Source organism: Accipiter gentilis, chromosome 17, assembly GCF_929443795.1.
Source record: "Accipiter gentilis chromosome 17, bAccGen1.1, whole genome shotgun sequence".
Taxonomy (NCBI): domain Eukaryota; kingdom Metazoa; phylum Chordata; class Aves; order Accipitriformes; family Accipitridae; genus Astur; species Astur gentilis.
The window spans coordinates 11,916,389-11,938,873 of record NC_064896.1 but is presented as its reverse complement, the minus strand read 5'-3'; the positions used below and the strand labels follow the sequence as shown (position 1 = coordinate 11,938,873).

At 42.3% G+C, this 22,485-nt stretch overlaps 1 protein-coding gene across 16 annotated transcripts in view; it reads right to left on the bottom strand.

The window, feature by feature from the left end:
* Positions 1–22,485, bottom strand: part of BRSK2 (BR serine/threonine kinase 2) — a 324,024-nt gene that overhangs the window by 2,527 nt on the left and 299,012 nt on the right. For 12 of the 16 annotated variants that reach the window (XM_049820723.1, XM_049820725.1, XM_049820734.1 and 9 more), the window contains 4 exons: positions 21,962–22,085; positions 19,816–19,996; positions 19,038–19,127; positions 10,455–10,502 (listed from right to left, as the gene is read on the bottom strand). In XM_049820723.1, the coding sequence (XP_049676680.1) occupies positions 10,455–10,502; positions 19,038–19,127; positions 19,816–19,996; positions 21,962–22,085 (443 nt within the window). The remainder of the gene's footprint in view (positions 1–10,454; positions 10,503–19,037; positions 19,128–19,815; positions 19,997–21,961; positions 22,086–22,485) is intronic. The other 4 variants (XM_049820726.1, XM_049820730.1, XM_049820733.1 and 1 more) reach the window with 1 other exon arrangement.

Below are 22,485 nucleotides of genomic sequence, written 5' to 3'. Positions count from 1 at the left end.
CTGGCGGCTTGGTAATGTATTTCCCTTCACTTTCATTACAAACATAAGCAAACCAGTTACTACAGCAGGCAAGTGCTTTCTGTGCATGGTAACTTGTCTGAAGAGCTTGTTGAGTGCTTTCTTATTCTCTAATGATAAATGCTAGACAGACATCAACTGCTCTTCTACAAAGAAAGAGGAAATACATAGTATTTGTGCCCTGCAAAACTGAATGTGTTATTCTTTTTTTCCCTGCCCTGTGCTAACCAGGTAGCTGCTGCTTTCCTCTGCATGTTATCAGGCATTGAGAAATATGAAATGGTTGGCCTATACAGTGAAAGATCTCAATCTTATTAATCTAATTCATTCCTTGTCTTCCTTTGTTGCTTTGTGGTTAACTTACTGCTGGCCCTGGTTCTGTCTGTGCATTCAGCTACACCGAGGCCACAAGGAAATGGCTGTTAGCTTCTGGAAGGGCATCATTCACCTCACTGACTGAAGCCTTAGTGATGGGCCCAAATAAACAGCCAGGCAACACATATCTCAATTTCTGGCTTAGAAGAGAAGGGCTATCCAGCTTTCAGTTGTTTCGAGGTCAGACTTCCATGAGCTCCACCTGCTTCCTTCCACATGCATGCAAATGCTTTGGAAGGGGGATATCTGTTCCACATCTATGACTTCTATTTCAGAGATTTCCCTAAGCCTCCCTAAAACTGTTTTAGGTTTGTGGGTGCATGCTCTGCTCTGACTCATTTCTATCTGCTCAGACTATTTCTACTTCTTTTAGGAGGATACTCTTTTTCAATGAAAAGAAAGAAAAAAAGAAAGCAAACACTCAGCCTTGAATGCAGGAATGTGGACAGATCTGGTTCTTATGTGGCTTTGGACCCCTCATCTTCATAAGCAAATGGAGTCAGCAGAGAGAATGAAAAAGAGCACTGAAAAAAATGCTGGAGAGGGAAAGACTGCTAGGCTGGGAGAAAAGGGGAGGGGAATATCTCTAGTTATTCAGCTGAGCAGTTTATTCAACAAGCTTAGAGGGAAAGAAGAGGGCAGAGTAAGCAGGGCCCTGCAGGAATCAGGGAAGTTTTTTGTTTTCACGTAAACAAGAACAGTAGACAAAGTACGACTTGCAAGAATGGAGCAATAAAACATTTTTAAAAATTATATTTATATATCTTGTATTTGCTGAGTCCTGATACAGGATTTTTAACCATCCTATTAAAATATGCAGCCTCTTGTTTCATCCACCCTTTCTCCTCCCCATGCCCTACCGGCTTTCAATTGCCTGGAGATTTATTGCAGCAAAAGTATTTAACAGTTTGCTTTTCTTTGCCTGTATCAGTACTGGATTCCTTACAATCAGCATTTCCAGGTAAAATTTTAATGGGAGGTAAGAAATCCTTAGGGATGTTTAAAGAGAGCTACTGAAAAATAAAATAGGCCATTTCACTAACCCTTTCACTCCTTTGCCTTTTGTAGTATGTGGACTCATAATTATATACTAGGTAATAATGCTCTCCTGTCCTGCAGTCAAGAAAGAATTGATCCTACACCAAGCAATACAGACAATCACTGCACTGATGTTGTCTACCTGACAGCTTGTCAGCCCACTCTTGGGCTGGTCTAGACATTGGTCTTTGGATAGACAAAGAGTCCTCACATTTTTCTCTGGAGATCATGTAAACATGGGTCAGCTACGCTGGAAGCATGAAAATGGTGAGTGGTGTTGCTCCTCTTAGTTCTCAGTTCCCTTTGGGCTTATACATCCAGTAAAACAAGACTTGAAAATGCAGGTGGTGATAGATTACAATAGCTTTTTCAGCAATCTTCCACTCCTAGCACTCAGTGCAAAAAGTGTCATAGGCTCTTACACCTCTAAGTCGACCTGGGGGCCTCAAAAAGGCTACCTGTCTTATTTCAGAAAGGGAGGTGACATCCCATTTCCTCTGGACAGGGATGAAGGTTTGGCTCACTGATTCTTCAAAAGGTGTTTCATACATCTGTAACTAAGGTCTTCTTTCCCCTTGAGAGCAAATGTTCATCAACACAGAGAAAAGAAGGCGTGAAGGGTAGCAAGGGTAAGAAACCGTGAGAAGGATCAGAGGCAGGTGGGGAGGTTCAAAGCATTAGTTTTACATCTATTAGGAGGAGATGGATATGTGCATTTTTGACCAAGGAGCTGTATGCTGCAGGGTAGGGAAGGGGAAGGGGTTTGAAAACAAGCACTGAAGCTTATGAAAGGGTCATGTATTGAAGGCATGATAGAGAACTATAGTTATGGAGAAGGCACGGGTTTGTGGCACCTGTGTGCAGCACCGTCACAGTGAAATATTACAGAAGTCAAAACTGTGAATTCATTTGAATACGACAGGCACTAAAAGGAAGAAACAGGGCTGGAGACAGACACAAAAATGTAAAAGGAAGTGGGGCAGGTGGCTTGTATGAACCCTCACAGTATTTCATCTGCTGTTCTTGGGAAGTCAGTCTGACATTGACCTAGCCCCAGTGGTGTCACAGGTTTGAGAAGCAAAGTGGAAGTGGAGCACCCAGATAAGAGAGGAAAGAGAAAATGAGGTGATTCACTCCAGGCACCAGAAGAGACACCAGGAAAGGATGCACCTTGCAAAGACTCTGCTCTGACCTTGCCAAAACTCTGCCCTGACCTTGCCAAGAACCTTGGAGTCCTCCACAGAAAACAACAGGAGGTGGTGAACAAGCAGCTTCAGGACAAGCCTGGAGGCTTCAGTCACTGATTAGAGCCTGCTGTTTTGTAACATTTTAAGACAGTCAGATAAGGACTTGGCCCTCTTTTCATTGAAGCAAATAGCAACATTCCTATTGACCTAATGGAAGCAAAGCCTGAGAACTTCCTTCTGTGAAACTGTCTCTCTCAAGTCTATGTATTTTTAATGCAGTAATCCTTGTGGTGCTGAACACAAAGTTGCACAAAACAAATATGCCATCTGTGGGACTATCCTCTGCCTTTTCCTTTCTGTATAGCCTGAGAAGTTTTGGGTTTCTTCGTTTTAGCTTAGGCTTTGGGAGAAAGTGAATGGGAAAAGATAGGTCTCCACTGGAAACAGAGACACCGTTTGTCAACCTGACTTCCCATATTCCTTCCCTTGTTGCTTTCACATCCTTTCTGTCTTATGCATGCCTCTGCTACTGAGGTGTTCTTCCCATACTCATGCCTTTCTCTTTATCCCTTGTCTTTTTCATCCCTAGCTTGCTCTGTGTTTCAATAGCAGCTGTGATCATGTAGCAAAAATCCAACTCCTTTCATGTAAAGCATTGAAACACTCTCTTGATTGTGGGAGCAGCTTGGAACACCTGGCATTTGTTTTCAAGAGTGACCGTTAGAATTTGTTGTGCTGCATGTTTGCCAAGCCTTTGAAGAACTAGTTTCACAAGGTCAGGTTGGAGGATGGCCTTGTGTAGGCCTGGGAAGATGTGGCTGAAGACAGTCACGAGTATGTCTATGGAATGTTTTCATGTTTAACTGTTCTGAGGACTGGCAAACATCCCAGCTGGGCCAGATATGCCCTCCTATGTTAGTAGTATTGGCTGTATGCTGTTAGTACTTTCTAGATCTTTGTTGAAACATATATAAGTTGGATTCTTTTGTGAAATAAAGGGAATCTTGCACAGAGAGCTTGAGCGCTTGATTGAGTCTCCGCACTTGATGGGTTATAATCCATTCCTTTTCAAACCCATTTGCTACTCTGACAGAGTTCTAGCCCTCTTTGTGAAGACTAGGCATTTTTTGCCTGTTTGCTGGGTTTCTGTTGGCAGAGTCCCTTCTGCCTTTGAAAACAGAAGACTTAAAATATAGAACCCACTCCAACAGTTTATGCAGTGAAAGGAATGACAGAAAGATAAAAGTGGCCTGTTCCTCTTTGTTTAGCTGTAATATCATGTAGGGGTCTTCCTCCAGACTAAAGAACCTCTAATCTAGGCATTGTACAAATACAAATCAGAGAGATGCCTCAACAAGCTCGCTGACTACTGAAGAAGGCTACAGAAAGATATTTTTTGCTCCTTTAACAGTTGGCTTCCCTCTAGACTGGAGAAGAGTGACAGGCCATTGCGATGTCTTGCTGGAGGACATCACACAGAACTTCCTCCTAGTCTCTGAACCCATCCTAGGCTACTTGAAGTGAGATGAAGAAACTGCAGAAATCCCAAGACAGGTAATTGTCTAAAATGATAGGAAGTCAGAAAAGGATTTCAAGAGATGTGGATGTGGGTTTTACTGGATTTATAAATTGTCACAGCAGATTGAGCAGAACAAGTATTCCCATTTATTTTTTCCCCAGTTAGTTATGTAATGGAACAGTTGTTTTGATTTTGTTTCAGTTTAGGACTAGAAAATGGAGACAGACAGTCCACAGCACAACTCCAGTTTCTTAGCAGGACACCTGAATTGCAACTGGGAAAGGTGACTTCCACAGGTAACAACGGAGCTTATTTTCCAGAGTCCTTAGACTCTGCCAGTAAAAATGCCAACTGAAAACAGTGTTTGCAGAAACAAACTGCTGGTAGGAGCTACTCAGATTATCACACACTGTTAGCACAGGTGTCCATGCTACCAGCAGAAGGTGGGAACTTTCAGTTGCTACATACCTGGGCAAATCTGAACAACCAACCTGACATTTAAATGCTCTATAACCCATCCTTGTTCTTACTCCCCTAAAACATTCCGTCTCCTCTGCAGGAGGGTGGCCCAATATTTGTGGCTAGCTGGATGCATCCAGATGGCCGTTCTGCCTCCATCTTGCACGTTTTTTCTCTCTCTCATACACGCAGATTGAAGCTGAGCTCCAGTTCAGCCTCTCTTGTCACAGACAACATAACTGAGACAGGTAGCTCTTGGGCAATGAGTTAGGGAATGGTGAACACAGGCAGCAAAGACCCAAATAGATGAGGCATATTTCCTTGCTGCTACCTTCTGCAGAGCTAAGGCATGCGTAATTAATCAGAAAACAAACATGTCCCTTACTGATGAATAGCTCTGGCCAATCTAGCACCATCACGTAACATTCAAAAAAGCAGACATGATGACAGAGAGGAGGGAATTGTACATTCGTTTGGACAGCTGGTGGCACTGAAAGAGCAGACAAGGATAGTGGTGGGATGAAGAGATGCCAGATTCTGTTGTGGAATCATGCTGTTCTGGCAAATTGGCTGGTAGAGGACTCAGCCCAAGAATTCTGCCTGTCCTTTTACAGAGATCTGCCTGCTCAAGTGCGTGCTGAGAGGGGAAGCTGACGACCCACACTTGTAAAGCCACAGCAGATGCTGATAGTATTGCTGCTACCCATTCTCTTAGTGACTTCTGCTGCTTCATTCAAATTTTTTGTCTATAAAAATGTCCAAAATGTATTGGCACTTAATAATATGATTTTGTCCTTTCCCGCCAGATGGATCTTCAAGTATGATCTTATGGGTTTTAAGTTCTCTGACCTGTTCCTAAGGAGAGAAATGAGCTGTGTATGCTGGTGAGATGTTGCCTCCTCATTTCCTCTGAATCAGTCCCTTAAAAATATGATTTAATCTTCTGGGGAGGCTGTCTCAAATTTAGCTTAGTACAGAAAGCAAATATTCACATGGAGTATCCTGAAGCACTGCCTGCCATAAATAAAGTACTGTGATCTTAATTAAGAGAGCAATACCTATGTTTTTTGTATTAAATATTATTACAGAGAAAAAGACTTTGTATTGGACAGTAAAAATCCAGCCATAGCTGTCAAAACAGGCCCTGACATGTACCAAATAGTTCAATGCATCTGGCTTCATCTTTAGTGCCAAGTTGCCATTTTTGTTGCTACCTTCTTTTACGGTGCAAAAAACATGAGTCATGAATTGGAAAAGAAACGTCTCCCCAGCACAACACTAGAATGAAGAGGTATGACTACAGTGTTTGGGGAGTCAGCCATCCATTTGGACAGCAAAGGATAACTAGTAGAAGGGGCATGGACAACTGGGAAACCTGGCTTGAACTCTTTGGAAAATCTGACTTACATTACTTATCATGATCCACCTATTTTGAATGAATATGTGATCTCTCAGGTGGGTCTTCTTCCTTTTATCTCTCATTTGGGTCAATTTAGACAGAATAATCAGCCATGCTCAGAAAGACCAGTAGCCAGCACATTTTTCAGAAATGCTAGTTCTTGTTCTGACTACGTCACAGTGTAATGGTGGTAAGAAGAGCCTTTCAGCTGGGAGGACAGCATACTTTTTTTCTGCAGGTTTCAGCATCAGTGTTTCTGCCATCAATGACCACTTTATGAATGCAAATCACCAACCTGCTCTTCCATCAAATAGCTACTTTGTGAGAAGCAGGATTACTCTAATTAATGCCAATATAGATCAGGATCATTTCCAAGAGCACCAAATCCAGATATTTACTGCTGCTAGTAACACCGTCTCTAATTAGCACTTACAAAGCTGCATGCTGCAACTGAACCCCAAATGTGATGTAACCAGTTGTAAACTACAAAATGTCTCCTCATTTCTCAAGTAGCTTGGGATGCTATTGACATGGGCTTGCGTCTGTATGAATCAAACTGTGATTGCAAGGAGCTACTAAGAGAAGCCTTTACTGTAGTGCAATTGCTCTGTGTGTGCACAGAGGATTGACTGGCCATGGGGGACAAGGTTAGATGGCTCTGAATAGGAAGCTATGTCAACTCCTAAACACCTGAAGCAAGAGATTCAAGTGAGGTACATTGGAAAGATATGAAAGGCAAGTGGATTTGCTATGCTTCTGCTTTGATCACATCATTTTGGTGACAGCCACTGGTACACACAAGGATCTGTGAAGCTTTTTATTTAACTCTGGTGCCAGGAATCACGGTTTCAAATTGCAAGAGGCAACACAGGATATTTAAGAATAAACATGAGGTCTTCTGGCCAGCCTGTTGTCACAGGGTTATGGCCTAAGACTTTGCAGGAACGTATGTTTGTGCAGAACGCTAGCATGATTTGACTGGAGCTGCACTAGTTATACATACTAATCTTTTCCTTCTCTTATCATCACCCAGTTCCATGGAACTGCCACTGATATAATCAAAGACTTTCCTGAGAGTCACGAGGGATGGAAAACAACAAGCAAAGATCACTGTGGAAATAAAATTCAGCCCCAGACAGCTACAGTGTGGAGACTGGAAAGTTTACAGGCTCCCTGGTGTTTCTCAGAAGGTAAGGTCAAGAATAGGCAGGCTTTTCAGAGCTTTCTGCCAGCAGCCAGCACCTTGGAGAAACATACTACGGACTCCAAAAAACTGGGGATGGCTGGGAAGGAAGGGGAGCTATCCAAGGCTATACACCAGCTTTACTACTGAGTCAACCACCCAAAGAAATTCTCAGCTCTCTATTAAAAGACTTAAAGTCATTAAAGTTTGTAAAGACAGACTCTTTTCTGAACAAGGACTACCGAAATGGCACCGTGGGCTTCTGTATGTTGTATATCAACGGGTCCAGACCCAATAGACCTAATCTACAATGATACTTGCTTTCTAATTTCCAGCTTTGTGGTTGAAGCTGCAGGGCTTTCCAGTTTCTATATTATCTTGATTATTTTTTTTTTAATGTAAAGGCTCTGCAGAACCTATTAGAACCTGATTGTGAATTATACAACCTATTCTTCGGTAAGATAGACGTAAATACCAGATTAGATGGTAGTAAACAGTTCTCTCAATCCTGCCTCAAAAGAAACAGAATCCAGCTTGTTCTCTTACAGCTGTGTTGATTTTATAAGGCTTAACAGCAGCACATTAAAGTGGCAAAGCTTATTTGTCACTAAACTGATTTGGCTCTGAATACACACAAGGAATAGATCAGCTAAGTCAGAAGGTATCACTCCTATAGGCAGTTTTCAGGTTACAGCTGCATTTTAAATGTAAAGGTTTTAATTTTTACAAGGTAAATTTAAATCTTATGAACAGATATGAAAGACTTCATGGAAAACAGTTCAGTCTTTCTGACAACAGATGTGCCCATTGACCTGCTGGAATGGGTGGAAACATGAAATAAAATATTCCACCCCAATGTGCATTTCAACTTTATTATAAGCCAAATTATTTTCTTCAATTGTGAAGTATAAGAGTTGGCAGCAGTTTTCTAGTGTGCACAGGTAGGGTTGATACAGCAGCTGTTACATCATTTGGCTATTGGTAGCTCCTATGACATACCTCTGCTGTTCAACATTAACTTGTTTTTCAATGCCAATGGCTATATGCAAAATCACTTCTCAGACTGACAATCACTGCGAGCAGAAGATGAGACAACATTTAAAGGACTAAACAAATTTGCCTTGGTGTTAATTACAACATTCAATGGTTTATAGTGGGTGAAAAGATATTCCTCATTCCCACCAGAGCTTTCACATGGCTGAGCCAGGCATAAAGCATCTGATTAGCTCTTCCTGCTCCAGTGTTAACTCTTTTGTGCTCACTCTCAGAATATAGAACAATGATGAAGTAAAAAACCCCACATAGTATAGTTTTTCTTACACTATTTGTTGTTACTAGATGAACATTGTATCAACTTCACAGGGGATTCCCTGTCCTCAGAGTCATAGAGGACAGTTTGCCAATAATAGGCTAAACGCTGGCTAAATTCTGGCATCATTCCCTCTCACTCCCCTGTCTAAATTGTGGGTGAGCTCTTCTGCACATGAAATAGCTCTTCACTCATATAAGAGGGTAGAATTCAGCATGGTGCAGTCACCACTGCTTATGTTGTGTGTGAGCACACCCACAGGAATATGATTTAAAGGAAGCAGCTCCATTAAACTCCGATAACCCATCCATTCTCTTCTCTGGATATATGTGTTCTGTCTGTGCTGTAGCTGCCACAAAATAGTCTCCTTGCTGGCCTTCACTGTGTCCTCTTTGTCCCTGGTTGGATTGATGCTGACACTGCGACAGCTGGAGGGCCTGCCTGAACTGGGAGTGAGCAGTAATGCTCTCTATCTAGAGAACGCACAGTACTGGCTGGTTATCCGTATAGCTCGACTTGCAAGCAATCAGTCGCATCAGCATTTCAGTATTTTCATATGATGTGAATGCCAGATCCAGGGAAAAAACAAAGGCTTGAGGGAGACGAGGGATTTTCTGTCTGATGCCTTCAAGAAGAAGCTGGAGGTCTGCCTACAACTTAAATGAGTCTTCATGAGGAGATCGGAACTGGTGTAACCCAGAAAACTCAAATAAGAAATCAAATAAGCTCCTTTCAGAGCAAAGGAAAAACTCCCACCAGCAAAGCTCCAACTAAGGGAAAGAGATCATCTGAAATACAGGAAACAGGCCAAATTCTGCCTCAGTCACACATCCATAAAACTAATTATCTCCACCAGGACAACCTTCCTTTGTTGTCACAGACTCCACAACAACTCCAGAATAACTTTCCTCAGTTTATGAAGAGATGATGCAGGAGTCACAGGTCCAGCTGGAGAGCAGTACTAGCTCAGTGATCACTTCCCTTTCACAGAGATACTTAAATTCAACCTAGATACCAGGATGGAAATCTACAGACAACAGAGTTCTCTTGTACCAAACCTTTCTGTACAAGATATAAGTAATAAGACAAAAACCTCTCCTAGTATTTGGGTATTTCCACTATTGTATTTGGAGGAGTCAGTAGGGCCACAAGTAATGAAAGAAAGAATACAGTCCATGTGTGGATAGAGGGGAGGGAATGCAAGGGACAAGTTAACCAAAATTCATGGAATCCCAAGCAAGTTGAGCTGCAAGTTTTGCAGGAAACTCTTTTTTTCCCCTCTCATTCCTAGCAAAATTCTGAATATCCAGTAGGTTCACTACTCCTCCACCTAGAGTCACAACATCCTTCCCCAAGACCAGACTGGAACTATGACAATTTACACTTGCTAAGTATCTGACAGATAATATGCAATGTGTCTTATGGAAGATTTAAAAGTGTCTTATCCTAAGGAATTCTGGGGAAGAAGAGAGTGGATGCAAAATGGAATTAAATAACATTGCAATCCTGTCTCAATAAATAGCAGGAAACCAACGGAGACAGCAGCTAGCAGGGCAGCTTTCAGCTTCACTGCATAAAAGGAAGTGAAGAATCATGAATCAAAGGCAGCAAGTAAATGAAAGAGAAAAAAAAAAAACAGGAAAGAAAAAGAAAAGCACTGGCCTGGGTTACAGTGAGGGAGGGAATCTCAAGTGCAACACCACACACTTGTGCTATGAAGGGGAAAGCTGTGGTGGAGCCTGTGCATCTGTGCATGGATGGGGAGGAACAGAATAAGGGATATGTGCTTGTGTCCACCAGGTAAGTGAAAGACATACTGGGTTGTTACGGGATGGGTAGTCTTGAAAAGAGCATGGGAGAGCAGGGATAGGGAAGGGGAACAGGTGGAGGGGACAGGACGGCGCATTATTGTGTTGCTCAGCAGGGGCTGGGGAAGGAGAAAAGGCAGAAGGGAAGGAAGTTCTTACCACATTTGGAAAGTCTGCCAGTCATCAACTCCATACAGTTAGTGGTGTCTGGATCATAGAACGGAAAGAGGAGGGAGGGAGGGAAAAACATAAAAAAAGGTTTCCATACCTCTGTGCATAAAGTAGTAACTTAGCACATTATTACCTGAAGCAGGAAACATATACACATCTTGGTCTTTACACAACCCAGGCAAAATTCTGCCACCCACTGTATGCCAGTGCAAATTTGGCCCTGTGACTGAGCGTGGATGCTGTTTCAGTCCCGCTGCTTCAACTCACCTCTTTGTTATACCTATAGGTATTTATGAAATGTGGGAAATACCCTGCCAGCACATTAGCAAACTAAAAGCCTTGAATACGTTGTTTCACCTGGCCAACTTTGCAAATTAGCCTGCAACAGCCAGGAAATGTCCAGCCACCTGATCTATGTACATCAAAAACTTGTAGAGCGGGAGGAAATGCAGCACTGTGCTACTGGACATGGAATGAGAAGGCTACTTAGACAGCTCAAAAACATCTTTTAGACTCCAAAGGATAATATCCAAGTTCTCAACATAACTCTGCCTCTCTCATTCACGTGTAGTCTCTTACTCCTTTTGATTTCAAAGTCACTATTTGCAGGCAATAGAATTACTTCTGGGAAGGGTGGCAGAATCTGGCCCTAAGACGTAACTGTCCACTTTATGTATAGCTCCCATTGCCACAGCCTCTGAGTGCTTCTTACTCAGGTGCAATAAGCAGAAGGAGCTCTACATGTCAGCTTCAAAGGAGAAACGACCAGCCCAGCTGGACACTTCCATGTGGACCCTTCTGGCAAGCCAGATCTGCTGCTGTCAGCCAGGATTCCTTTGCATTTGGGATCTAAATTGTTGTGTCCGTGAATGCTGGGCAATGTGGAGTACTCACTGCTGAGCAAGTGGCTAACAGTTAAAGCACTCAGTTCAGTCTCAGACCTCCTCTTGCCTGGCCTCTCAATGAACACTTGTGTATTCAAGAAATAGGTTTCTTGGAAACATGCACACATATGCTGAAATCCCTAACTGCTAGGAAGCTCTAACTACTCCCTGTCTGCTGAAAAGTCTGCAGGATAGAGGGAAGGATAATTTCTTGGCATTCCTCCCCTTAAATACCGAGAAAAGTAATTTCAAAAAAGGGGGAAGGGGTGCTGGATATGCTTGGGTAAGCTGAATCCATGCTAGAAGAGCATGTATATCTATGTTTTCTGATGCAGCCAGGCCTGTGCTACACAGATCATCTGGGAAAGCATGGAGGAGAGAGGGCAGGTGCTTGGTCCAATAGCACTGGCCAAAGGATCTAAGCAGCAGTTTTATGCTCTCTATCCCCAAGGTTAGAGGTGGGCTGGCAGAGGTCAGTGGGAGATGATACCCGTGGAAGGTCTCTCAGAAAGGCACAAGATTGAGAGAAAGGGGAAAAAGGGAGGAATTGAAGGAGAACAGCGCATTCAAGAACTGGAACAAGGTATCAGAGGTGTCGGAGAGGCCAGTAGTTTTGAAATTCTTTAGCTAGTCTGAGTGAAGGCAGATTAAGCTCCCAAAATACATTTCTCCCTGAAGATGCCTAACAGGTTTAAGAAGTGCCTACAGCTGCTGACTGAGCCAATGAACAGAAGTCACAGTCATGAGTTTGTATCCTTTTTTTTTGTTTAATAACTTGGAGAAGTTTGTTGTCTCATGTCTTTTAGTGGTTTCTGTCCAGCCCTTTCTGAGTCAACTACACCTTGTTGTAAAGCAGTGTAATACAGACCTATACTGGTAGAGCTCAGAGCATTCACACAATCATTAGTAGAACTTAAGCTTTGAAAAAACACATAGGAGCAAGGAAAGTCTCAAATATGACTGAAAGATTGTTTCTGACTCCCACCTCCAACACCTGGAGTTCTCCCCTCAAGTGTATCCAGACTGACTGGCCACACAGTAACTAGCAGTCTGGAAACAAAAAAGGTAGTATTTGGATAATGTCAGAGTAGGTAAACATTGTGGCTGGTTTACTAAGATTCTCCTAAAATTGGTATTTCTGTTTCCTTGTTATCTTTAACAAATTAAAAATAATCATGTCTCCTTAAGTTAGTACTTTGGAATACTGTCTTTTTTTCTAAGTCACTTGCAGTCAGCATGGCTCTTTTCAGTATTTCATTTAAAGCTAATTGTGTAAAAGGTCTACATACGTTAATCATGTGATTAGAATACAAACTGACAACAGGAAAAAGGATTGCAACACAGGCTTTTTGACAGCATAACATCTTGGGCTCTGTGCCCCATTTTGTTCCTAAAAACCCTAAATTTGCAGGTTATAGAAATGGTTTTGATGGATAGGGAAAAACACAAAGCCTTTTTTGAAATAGAAGACCATGGAAAAATACCAAAGGAACACTAATAAAACATCTAATTTGTCTTTCTCAAAACTTTTACAGACAACTATAATTTGCGTTCTCTATATTGCCATGGACAGTCCCAGGAACTGCACATGAATTTATTTTTAATGTCTTTCCAAGACACCATCAGGTTGGTTTTCCCCCATTCCAAAGGCATACCAAACATGAGGACACCAGAAACAGTAGCTCATACTGCATCACTTGAAAGACTAACAGAGTTAATATGCTTTCAGCTTCTCTAATTACTTTAATACTTCTTTCATTTCCATCATATTGTAACATCTGCTTTAGTAAATACTCTACATGATAAAATATTTCATAATTTTAAAGTAGAATTTTCATTCTAATTAGAAAGCCTTAGATTCTTGGCAGTCAGCTTCTGCTCATGGATAATAATCCATAACCGAGTGACTGTTGGATCTAGGTGTCACGTGAGGTGAGTAATGCCAGGGTCTAAAGGCCTTTAGCTGTCTGAGAAGCACTGATGGGTCATGTAACTGCATTTTTAATGTGTGCTGTTTAATTTTTTAATTAAAGCATAGTGGCAGCATCAAATCTCAATCCTTCTGATGATAAGGCAATTCCTTATTTCACAGAGATTGCTAGCAGTCACTCACGCTTGGATTTGACCAAGAGTCTTTCATAAATGACACCCAGTTCAGTTCATTAATAGATGGCAAATGCTTTGGTTAAAATAAGACCTTCCTTCAAAAGGCCAAACAAGCTCTGAATCTATTAAAAAAATACTAGTGTTCTGCTGAGTTTTCTTTCCTGATTTTCTTTTTTCTTTAATTTCTGTGTTTGTATCCTACATAAATTTCATAATCAAGCTGCCTGGTTTGTGATGCTTCTGATATCTCTGAGACTGAGATTTGTCCCAGCCCAGGAAATCTCACCCAAACAGCTGCTCCTCTGAGATCTCCAAATACAGGGCTAGATCCCAGAAAGCACTGAGCATCTCCTGCCAGATGCTCATTGTCCCCAATAAACATTTCCAGTAAGGGAGATGATGTCAAGGGAGCCACCAGTTCCTCTGGTCCAAGGCAGTTATCATTTAGATTGGAAATCCCCAGTGTTTGGGTGCTTATTTGAAATTCACTGTTCTCCTATCAAATCTCTGGAGAGCTTGGACTTTTTTCTACCTACTTTATTTCAGGACTACTCAAGTTAATTTTAATGAAATCCGTTCAGTTAATAATACTAAAGCTGTTTAGCAAAAAAACAGTGCTCTGCCAATCCAACCAGGCATTACACTGTAAGTGGGAACCATGAGAGCAAGATGAAGTGATTGCCCCAGACACTACAAGAGTGGTAAGACATAAAGGATCACACAAGAATGCAGGAAACAAGGTAAACCTGGGACCTGGATGAGCCCATGATAATACTGACGTGCAGTCCAATTCCAAAATGGCATTTGCATAGCCCTGGTTTGAGTCTGCAGCTGGAAGTTTACCTTGCAAAGCACTTCATTTGCGCCTTATCCCCTTTTCTGTCTTGATGATAAAACCCTTCGCATATTTGGTAACTGTAAATTTCTAAGTAATTTGTTTTAGCAAATTAGCCAACCTATAGCTCTCATGAGCCATAAAGACGAACACCCAGAATTCACAGATCAATACTCTAGCAAAGTTTTTTGAGTCACATGAACATGTTTTGCTTTTTGAGATGTACACCAGCACAATAAGAGAGCTTGGGTGCATATATGGAAGATACACACAATAAGCGAGAATTTGCACTGCCCTATTTTGAAGCTGGATATGGTCCCTAAACACTTGTTTATGCTGATGAAAGGTATTTCCAGCAGTTACACTGAGATGCTCTGAACTTTGAGATGCCAATGGTTAAAATCTGACATGAAGCCAATAAATATAATAAAGAAACAGAAAACCTAAACAAAGAAGTTATAAAGGCTATTTTGGTATTGCTGATTGCCCATAACATGGGAAAACGGGGAAAAAAGAATATGCAGCACCCCACACTTAAAACCAAAGCCCAAAGAGGCAAGAAAATATTAGGAAAATAAAAACTGATACCCTGTGAATGATCACAGATGGCTTTTGCATGTCCCTATTCACCAGCTGCTTCTATTACTCTTTTGTGCAAAGGCATTGGAGGAAAACAGATTATGATTTAATGGAAAGAGTATTGGGCTGAAACAAAGGCACAAATCTGAGATATTTTCCTCCATGGAGAGAGATCCTTTTATCCCACAAAAGGGCAGTCCTACCCAGGGACTACTGAAGTAGAGATTCTGAGTATAAGGCTCCTGGATGGAACCATACATGGATGAGAGACAAGGCCATCTGCTCTCATAGACAGTGATACCCACTCTTGATCCAAAAGGGACTGTCCTTTCATGGCCTCACTGGGCTTAAATGCATTTTGTGATACCAGTAACAAGAACACATGGACAGCTATTCTGAGTCAGATCAAAGGCCAAAACCATCCAGTGCTCTGTCTCCATCAGCATCCACACATAGACGTGCAGGAGTGTAACGGCGGGCCAAGCACACAGAACACTTCCTCCTAACACTACCTCACTCTCTCACCACTTTCAGGTCAGAGATTTACTGAGCGTGCTGCGGTTTCTCTGTTTAGCAGTCCTTAGGAAGATTTCTCTCCCAGGGAATTGTCCAGTCTCCCTGTGAGTAAGAAGTACTCAGGGGAAGATAAGCATCTGCAAGCCCCTCTCATTCAGAACCTGCTTCAGTGAGGAGTTCCACAGGTCTTACATTACAGGAAGACACACCTTCCAATATTTTTTTGATACATGGCTCCCACTACTTTCACGTGATGGCCTCTAGTTCTTTCATTGGGAAGGAAAGATGAATAATAATTCCTATCTGCTTGTTCTATGCCAGTCATGAGTCTGTAGACCTGGTATTGTCTCAGCAGTTATACCACAGAGGATTTAAAGTCTTGAAACATTAAGGGAGAAGGCTGATATGTTGCACTAAATTTGGCCAACTGGACAGTGGATTTTAGAAGTATACACATGAGCTTTTGGGATAGACTTCATTTATTTACACACCTATTCAGGTAAGGGAGGGAAGCTATTTTCCTGCTTCAGAGTACGCCAGAAGAAATAAGCACAGCCAGTCTTAGGAAGGAAAAATGGAAGTGAATGGAGGGATATCCAGGGGGAAGGGAGATTATAAGGTGCTCAAGTGTGACACAGAAACATATCTACCTAAATCAGGTACATATCAGGCTCACATACACACACACACAGATGCATGGGCAACACGACATCTACAAACACTGTTGTGAGCTGGAGGAAATGAGAAAGAGGAAAGTGTGTTCAGAAACCCAGGCAAGCCGGCTTAGTGGGCTGGCATGCTGCATAACGGATCAAAGAGGGGCAGGAGAGAGAATGACTATCAGTGCCATATGCTTATTAGGCCTTGCTGTTCTGCTTTATGCTGTGTTTATTGAATCTTCCCCTTCTGCAGGTCTCACTTTACATGCATGCACCTTTCACAGATGGTTTTCATCCTCCCACCTGTAAAGGCATCTGAACTAAAAGGCAGGGGAGACAACTGCACAGGGCATATGTCTGTGCACAAGGAGCTAGGAAAATCTCCAGTGCTGGACCAGTATTGCTGGTCAGAGCCAGCAGTATCCTCAGAGCCATGGAGAAGGAGAGTCAAAGTGAACTGTGAGCATGTTCTGTTGCAGCAGTGGATTGCCTACAGAGTATCCTCAAACCATGAACCTGAATAGGAGTCCAACCACCACAATTCCTGTGAGGTGTTCAGGGCTGTGAATATGGGAGAAGAAGAGAAACAGAAAAGACTTTGCCTTGTTTCTAGTGAGAAATGCTGAGTAATTTCATGGCAATTTCTAGGAAGCTCTTGCACACATCTTCCCAACCACAGCCACCCAGCTAAACAAGGTGCTGAATGTGAACTCTTGCTGTCCCTTTCTTTCCCCTTACTCCCTCACTGGCTGGGGATGTGAACCACAGGGCCTCCCTAATTGGATGCACAGATTGTCTCTTCTTGGCAACAATCCTTTTTTCCCCCCTTCCTTTTCTCTTTTCCTTGTACTCTGCTCCAACCTAAATTTTTCAGGTTGAATTACTTCTCCCTTTTTCAAAAGACTGGCATATTCCTGATCAGGTCAGGTGATAAGATACAGGATAATTGAGCACCCTGTCTCTCATGAGCTGTCTTGCCTGGATAACTCCCTGGCCAAGGGAATTCTCATTTTTAAGTTTCAAGAGACCATTAATTTTGGTTTTGCTCCATGTGGAGTTATCTGTTCCATTCTGGCATTAAAGATCAGGCTGGGTTTTCCCTGCTAGAGCGACATGCTCTCACGTAGCTTTAGGCAGTAGAGATTCTGGATTTTTCCATTCCAGAACCAGAGCAAAACTCCAAGTCAGATACATTTCTCACAGCACAGTTTGCTCTAAACATCTCCCTGAGCCTTAGTCAGATGAATGGTTTTTATTCCTGCTATAATATGACTTTCTTAGGGAGATATCCTGCTTCATATACAAGTGTGCAACAGGGTCCAAGTCCTTCTAGAGAGCATCAGTAGCTAGCACATACTAGAGTGAAGAAGTTAAGAGACATCACCATGTTATTTACTTTTTTAACAGTTTTTTTCTCACCAGAAAGTAAGGGTGCACTTCTTTTCCTAAGAAACAAGGAATGCTTGAACACTGTTCATGCAGCAGGGGTAACAAGAACTAGACTTAAAGGATGCTTTTCTATCTAATTCCCCTCATTCCCACTTGGCCCCAACACTTCCCAAGAAGAAGGGTTGGCAGAAAATTCTGCCTGCTTCCTTGAGTTCAATTTAATTTCTAAAGTCCAGACAGCAAAAACCTGAATCAACCATAGTTCTAGTATCCTCACCTTTCCTGTTTCCTAACAGAATAACCCATGTGCTGGGCACCCTTGCAATCCAGTGTGCAGAAAGTCAGGCAGTGCTGGGGGGCAAAAGCAAAATGGAACATAGTATTTCCTGAACTGAGCATACTTCTCTGTCATGTAGTAAGGATACACTCTTCTAGATGGAGTTATTTTATCTGCAGCTGTTAAAGCCACACTGTTAGACCAGAAGGATGTAACCCATATGTGCAATGAGCCAAGGACATCTGGGATTTAACTGCAAGACGCAATGCCAACTTCATTCCCCCGCTTTTGTCTTGGCTTGTTCACACAAAGGTCAAGCATAGAATTTGGCTTTTACGTATAATATTTAGTTACTACCTTTTCATCATCATACAATGGGAAAATTCTTCCCAATCCTCCTGCCTCTTTGCCTTCTTCCTGCAGCCTCTGCTCTGCCTTGCTCTAATTTTTTCCCTCTATCTGTATATTCTTTCTGCTTGTCCCCATACCTCCTTCCTTGAAGCACTCCCAATAGCTAAGCTTCCTTAAGTTTTCAATTTTCACCTTCTTTGTTCTGTCCTTTTAAAGGATAGAGGAGTTAACACTGTTATTTTTTTTTGTGTGTGTCACCACTAGTGTTCAGAGTGAACATTTGCTACATAATGGTGGGATGAGGCCAATTTCTGCATTATCAATTCAGGCTGCCTGCAGATTCAGACTGATGTCATTGCACAGGGTCACACATGTAAGGCTTTCTTTACCATCATGAGGAACTGAAATTTACTTTAAAAATAGATAAAATATAGCTTCTGCAGAACCTTAGTATATGATCTGTGCTACCACAGTATTGGGCCAAGAATTTGATCACACTGCTGGAAACTATTAGCCACCTTCTGACCATCTGAAAATGCTGCTGTTAATGGCTAAGTTAAAAGTAGCTCTCAACTTTGTTCCGGGACCCTCTGAAGCTGGAAGTTTCTAAAGCATGCCTGAAGTGTTTGAAAATCAGGTACCTTCTAGAGCCTGTCCCTGTTCTGGGAGAATTTGGAGCCGGAGAAACTCTGGAAGATCTATTGATGATGCAGCTTTTGATGGAGAAGTGGGCAAATGGCTCTTTGGGCGGGAGGAGGGCAGAAGCTGTTTAACTGGGGAATGCGCTGGGAGCACTGGAGTGGGAATGAGAGAGGGAGGAGTAGGATGTGTGTGGGGGAGTTACTGCTCTGTCTGAATGGAGCTCATTTCTTGCTGTAATCAGAGGGATGGCCTCCCTCAGCCTCCTGGTACTGAGAGGCACTTCACCTTCCTGTCCCTGCTGAAGCAAGGTGCTCAACAGTAGAAACTACTTACCTGATAACTGCTGCACTGAAGGCTGGTCATGTGTGCTTAACAACTGTGCCTGAATGGTTTCTACTACCCTCTTAAAACGACGGCTTGGACCTGTGAGGAGAGAAGAGGCACAAATGGCCGTGAGAGGAGCGGAAGCCAAATCCTCGTACAACCCAGGCTGGAGGGGAAGGATCAAAAGTATCTTCCCTTCAGTCTTGTCCCCAAGAGTATACTGACAGTGTATCTGTCCTTCAGCTGAAGGCATGGCTTTGAGGAACCATTATGCAGTCCCCACGTCAAAAGGGACTGTGGTGTGCTGATAACATGAGGAAGGATGGCTTCTGGGCTCCTTTTGTAAAGACAGAAAAGGTGGGGGGTTTCATTTGTTTGTTTGTTTGTTTGTTTTAACCCCTGTGGGGGGCATGTGGCCACCCAGAAGAAAAGGGTGATTGCATGTTTCTGCCAGAAGGAAGAAACCAGTGGCCTCACAGTGCCCAGTTGAGACACTGAGACCTTTAAGTGAAACAAGGAGACAGTACAGGGAGATACTTCAAATCTGATGCACAGAGTAGCCATTTTAGCACTAATGATGGTGGTGGCAACTTCACCTCTTTGGGAATCTCTTTCCCTCCCAGCACTTCCATCATTTTGTTCCTGATGTTCTCCTTGCCCCAGTCTGAATTTTCCCCTGAGGTCAAGACAGTTACATTCTTTCCCCTGGCAGAGCTCTTTTTGCAGGCCTCTATATCAGCAAGGACAAAGCCAGCTTGCACCCATTTTACTGCTTTGCCACGGTTACCTGATAAGAGTGTGAAAGTGACAGAATAGATCCCATTCTCCTTCTGCGCCTCTCCCCCTTCTGTGTATGTTATGTCCACCTGGAACTTCACTGGCTTCTGGAAGACAGCAGGACCTCCTGTGGACTTATATTCTGCACGGAAACTTGTCTGTGAGATGACACTGTGACTGAGGCTTGGAATCTGAAACAGGTTGGTAGAAGGAGATAGTAGAACCAGAGCACAAAGGGAACAAAATTGCAAAATTTGATTTAGAATAATACACCTTTCCAGAGTGGGCAAGATTTGCTGGATTTGCTTCTGGACTTGAATTTGTAATGTATAGAGTGTTCTTGTGAAATCAGTAAGAGTGCAGGTTGCTTGGCACCACAGAATGCACCGCTCCTTACAGGACTGACCTACATTTAAAGGTTGACTATTGGTGGAATACCCAGCCTGCTTATAAATTTACACTTTGCAGAACTTCATATACTCAGTCTTTCTTTTCCTACTCATCTACCAGTTTTGAGAAATGCCTTTTGCTGAGTGAAAACTGATATTAAGGGAGGGGGCAGCAAAGTCAGCAGGATATAAGACTGGATATAAAAATCCACCTGAGAAGCCTGGTCTGGTCTCATAGCTGATCCTGTTTTGAGCAGGAGACCTCCTGATGTCCTTTCCAACCTCAATTGTTTGGTGATTCTATGATATCAAATAGACATCAGGACACAGAGCAGACACTTAGACAAGTGCCTGGGATATCTACAGGGAAAGCATGCCTGCAAATAACTTACCCAAACCACAACTCCTATCAATATGTAAAAGAACTCTGAGAAGCTTTCTGGTATCATCCAATATCTGTATCTTCAGACCTGTGGTAGAATTTCATAACTGCCTAATTTTCAAGCAGTTACCATTCACAGTTCCTGCCAAAATTTAACATACTTACGTTCTATTTATTGCTTCATAAAGGACCAGATTTTAAACAAAAACAACAACCCCAAATCATTTGGAAATCTGACCTCTAATTTAGGAGGAAAAATGAAGATGAGTTCTTTGAGAAGCTGAAATTAAGGACTTACTTAGCAGGCTGTGACAATGCATTTAAGTTTGAAGTTGGCTCTAAGAGACGATTCATAGGGTTTGCATACAAATCACTACACCACACCTCAACCCACACATGTGGGGTATGCACAGCATCACCAGTATCGACAGTAGTGCACACTACACCACAATATAAACCCAGAAACACAGCTAAATGCATAAAACCGATATAGTAACATGGCTGCTTCGAACCAATCTGAGATAGATACCAGTGTCTGATGCATGCTACTATACTGCACTTGCTCCTTGTATGCCTGTACAGTTAAAAGGATTATGGCTGGGTTTTTTGAGGAAATTCATTGCAGCATCATAGAGACTAAAAAGGAGTGCAGTATTCTGTGGAGAACAATATCAATTCGACAAATGATATAAGAAATTAAGTCTCCTTCTCTTAATTCTATTCAGAAAGTCTAATTATGTTGCCAACTACCTTGAATTGAAAAATCTCTCAAATTAACTTTACTGTGCTGACTTTTTCTCATTGGTAGTTCTAGATAGTGATAATGAGGACTTTCTATAGAAAAAAATGACAACTACCCTCTGCTTTCCCAGACTGTAAACAAAATGCATCTGCAACAACTGATACACTGGTCACCAGAGGAAATTACCCTTCTTTCTGCCATACAGCATTGAAGAAGAGGTTTAAAGTAACAAATGCAGATGTGAGACAGGATTTTTGTCTGACTAAAGTGGTGGATGGCATACCCAGCAGAGGGAGATCCAATATGACGCCCAGGTGGTGACTGTAAAGTTAGTTTGACAAAGCAGCAAATTGTTGTCTTGATACCGCACCAGCATTGTGCTCTAACTGCAGTAATATTCCAAACACTGGCAACCTGGAGACCCTGCCAAGAAGGCTGAAATCTTCTCTCACCTTAGAGAGCATTACCTACAGTTAGAAATTCAGACAGAGTCCAGTGGAGGCCTGAATCAACAGGCCATGTAAATTAAATCCACAGAGGATGCATTGGAAGGAGCAGAGACCCTGCCCATTAACGTATGGCACAAGGAGTCCTGGAACTGAGCAGTGAGCAATGCCTCCAAGAAGCAGCAGGGGTGACTTACCGAGAGGAAAGCGTGGACAATATCAGCCTTAATGGAGCTTAGTGGTTTGTCCTTAATGACCACAAAAATCTGTTCTTCTTTCTCCAAGTTGATGAAGTTACCGAACCAGGATTTTTTGGCAAGCCTGATGTGATGAAAAGAAAGAGATAGTTTGGAATAGTAAGCACTACTTCTTACAAACCCCCAGCTAGAAAAAATATTAAAAAACACATAAGGAAGTTTTGATAGCACTCCAGATGTGATATTATTACTAACAGTAAGTGGAATACAGTGTCAGAGAACACCCAGAACAACATTTCACTTAGTGAAAGCTGTTAAAATGACGGACCACACAGTGTTAGTCTGGCAGCATGCATCACAAACAATGAAAACTCAGGAGCAATGGTAACTCTTTTGACTGAGCCAATATACCAATTAATACTGCATATAGAAAGTGCATATAAGCCAGGGGACACGTTTCTGGTTTGTCTCCTGGGATCTCTTCATTTCTTTTGAGAATATGCGAATGCTGGTAACACAGGGAT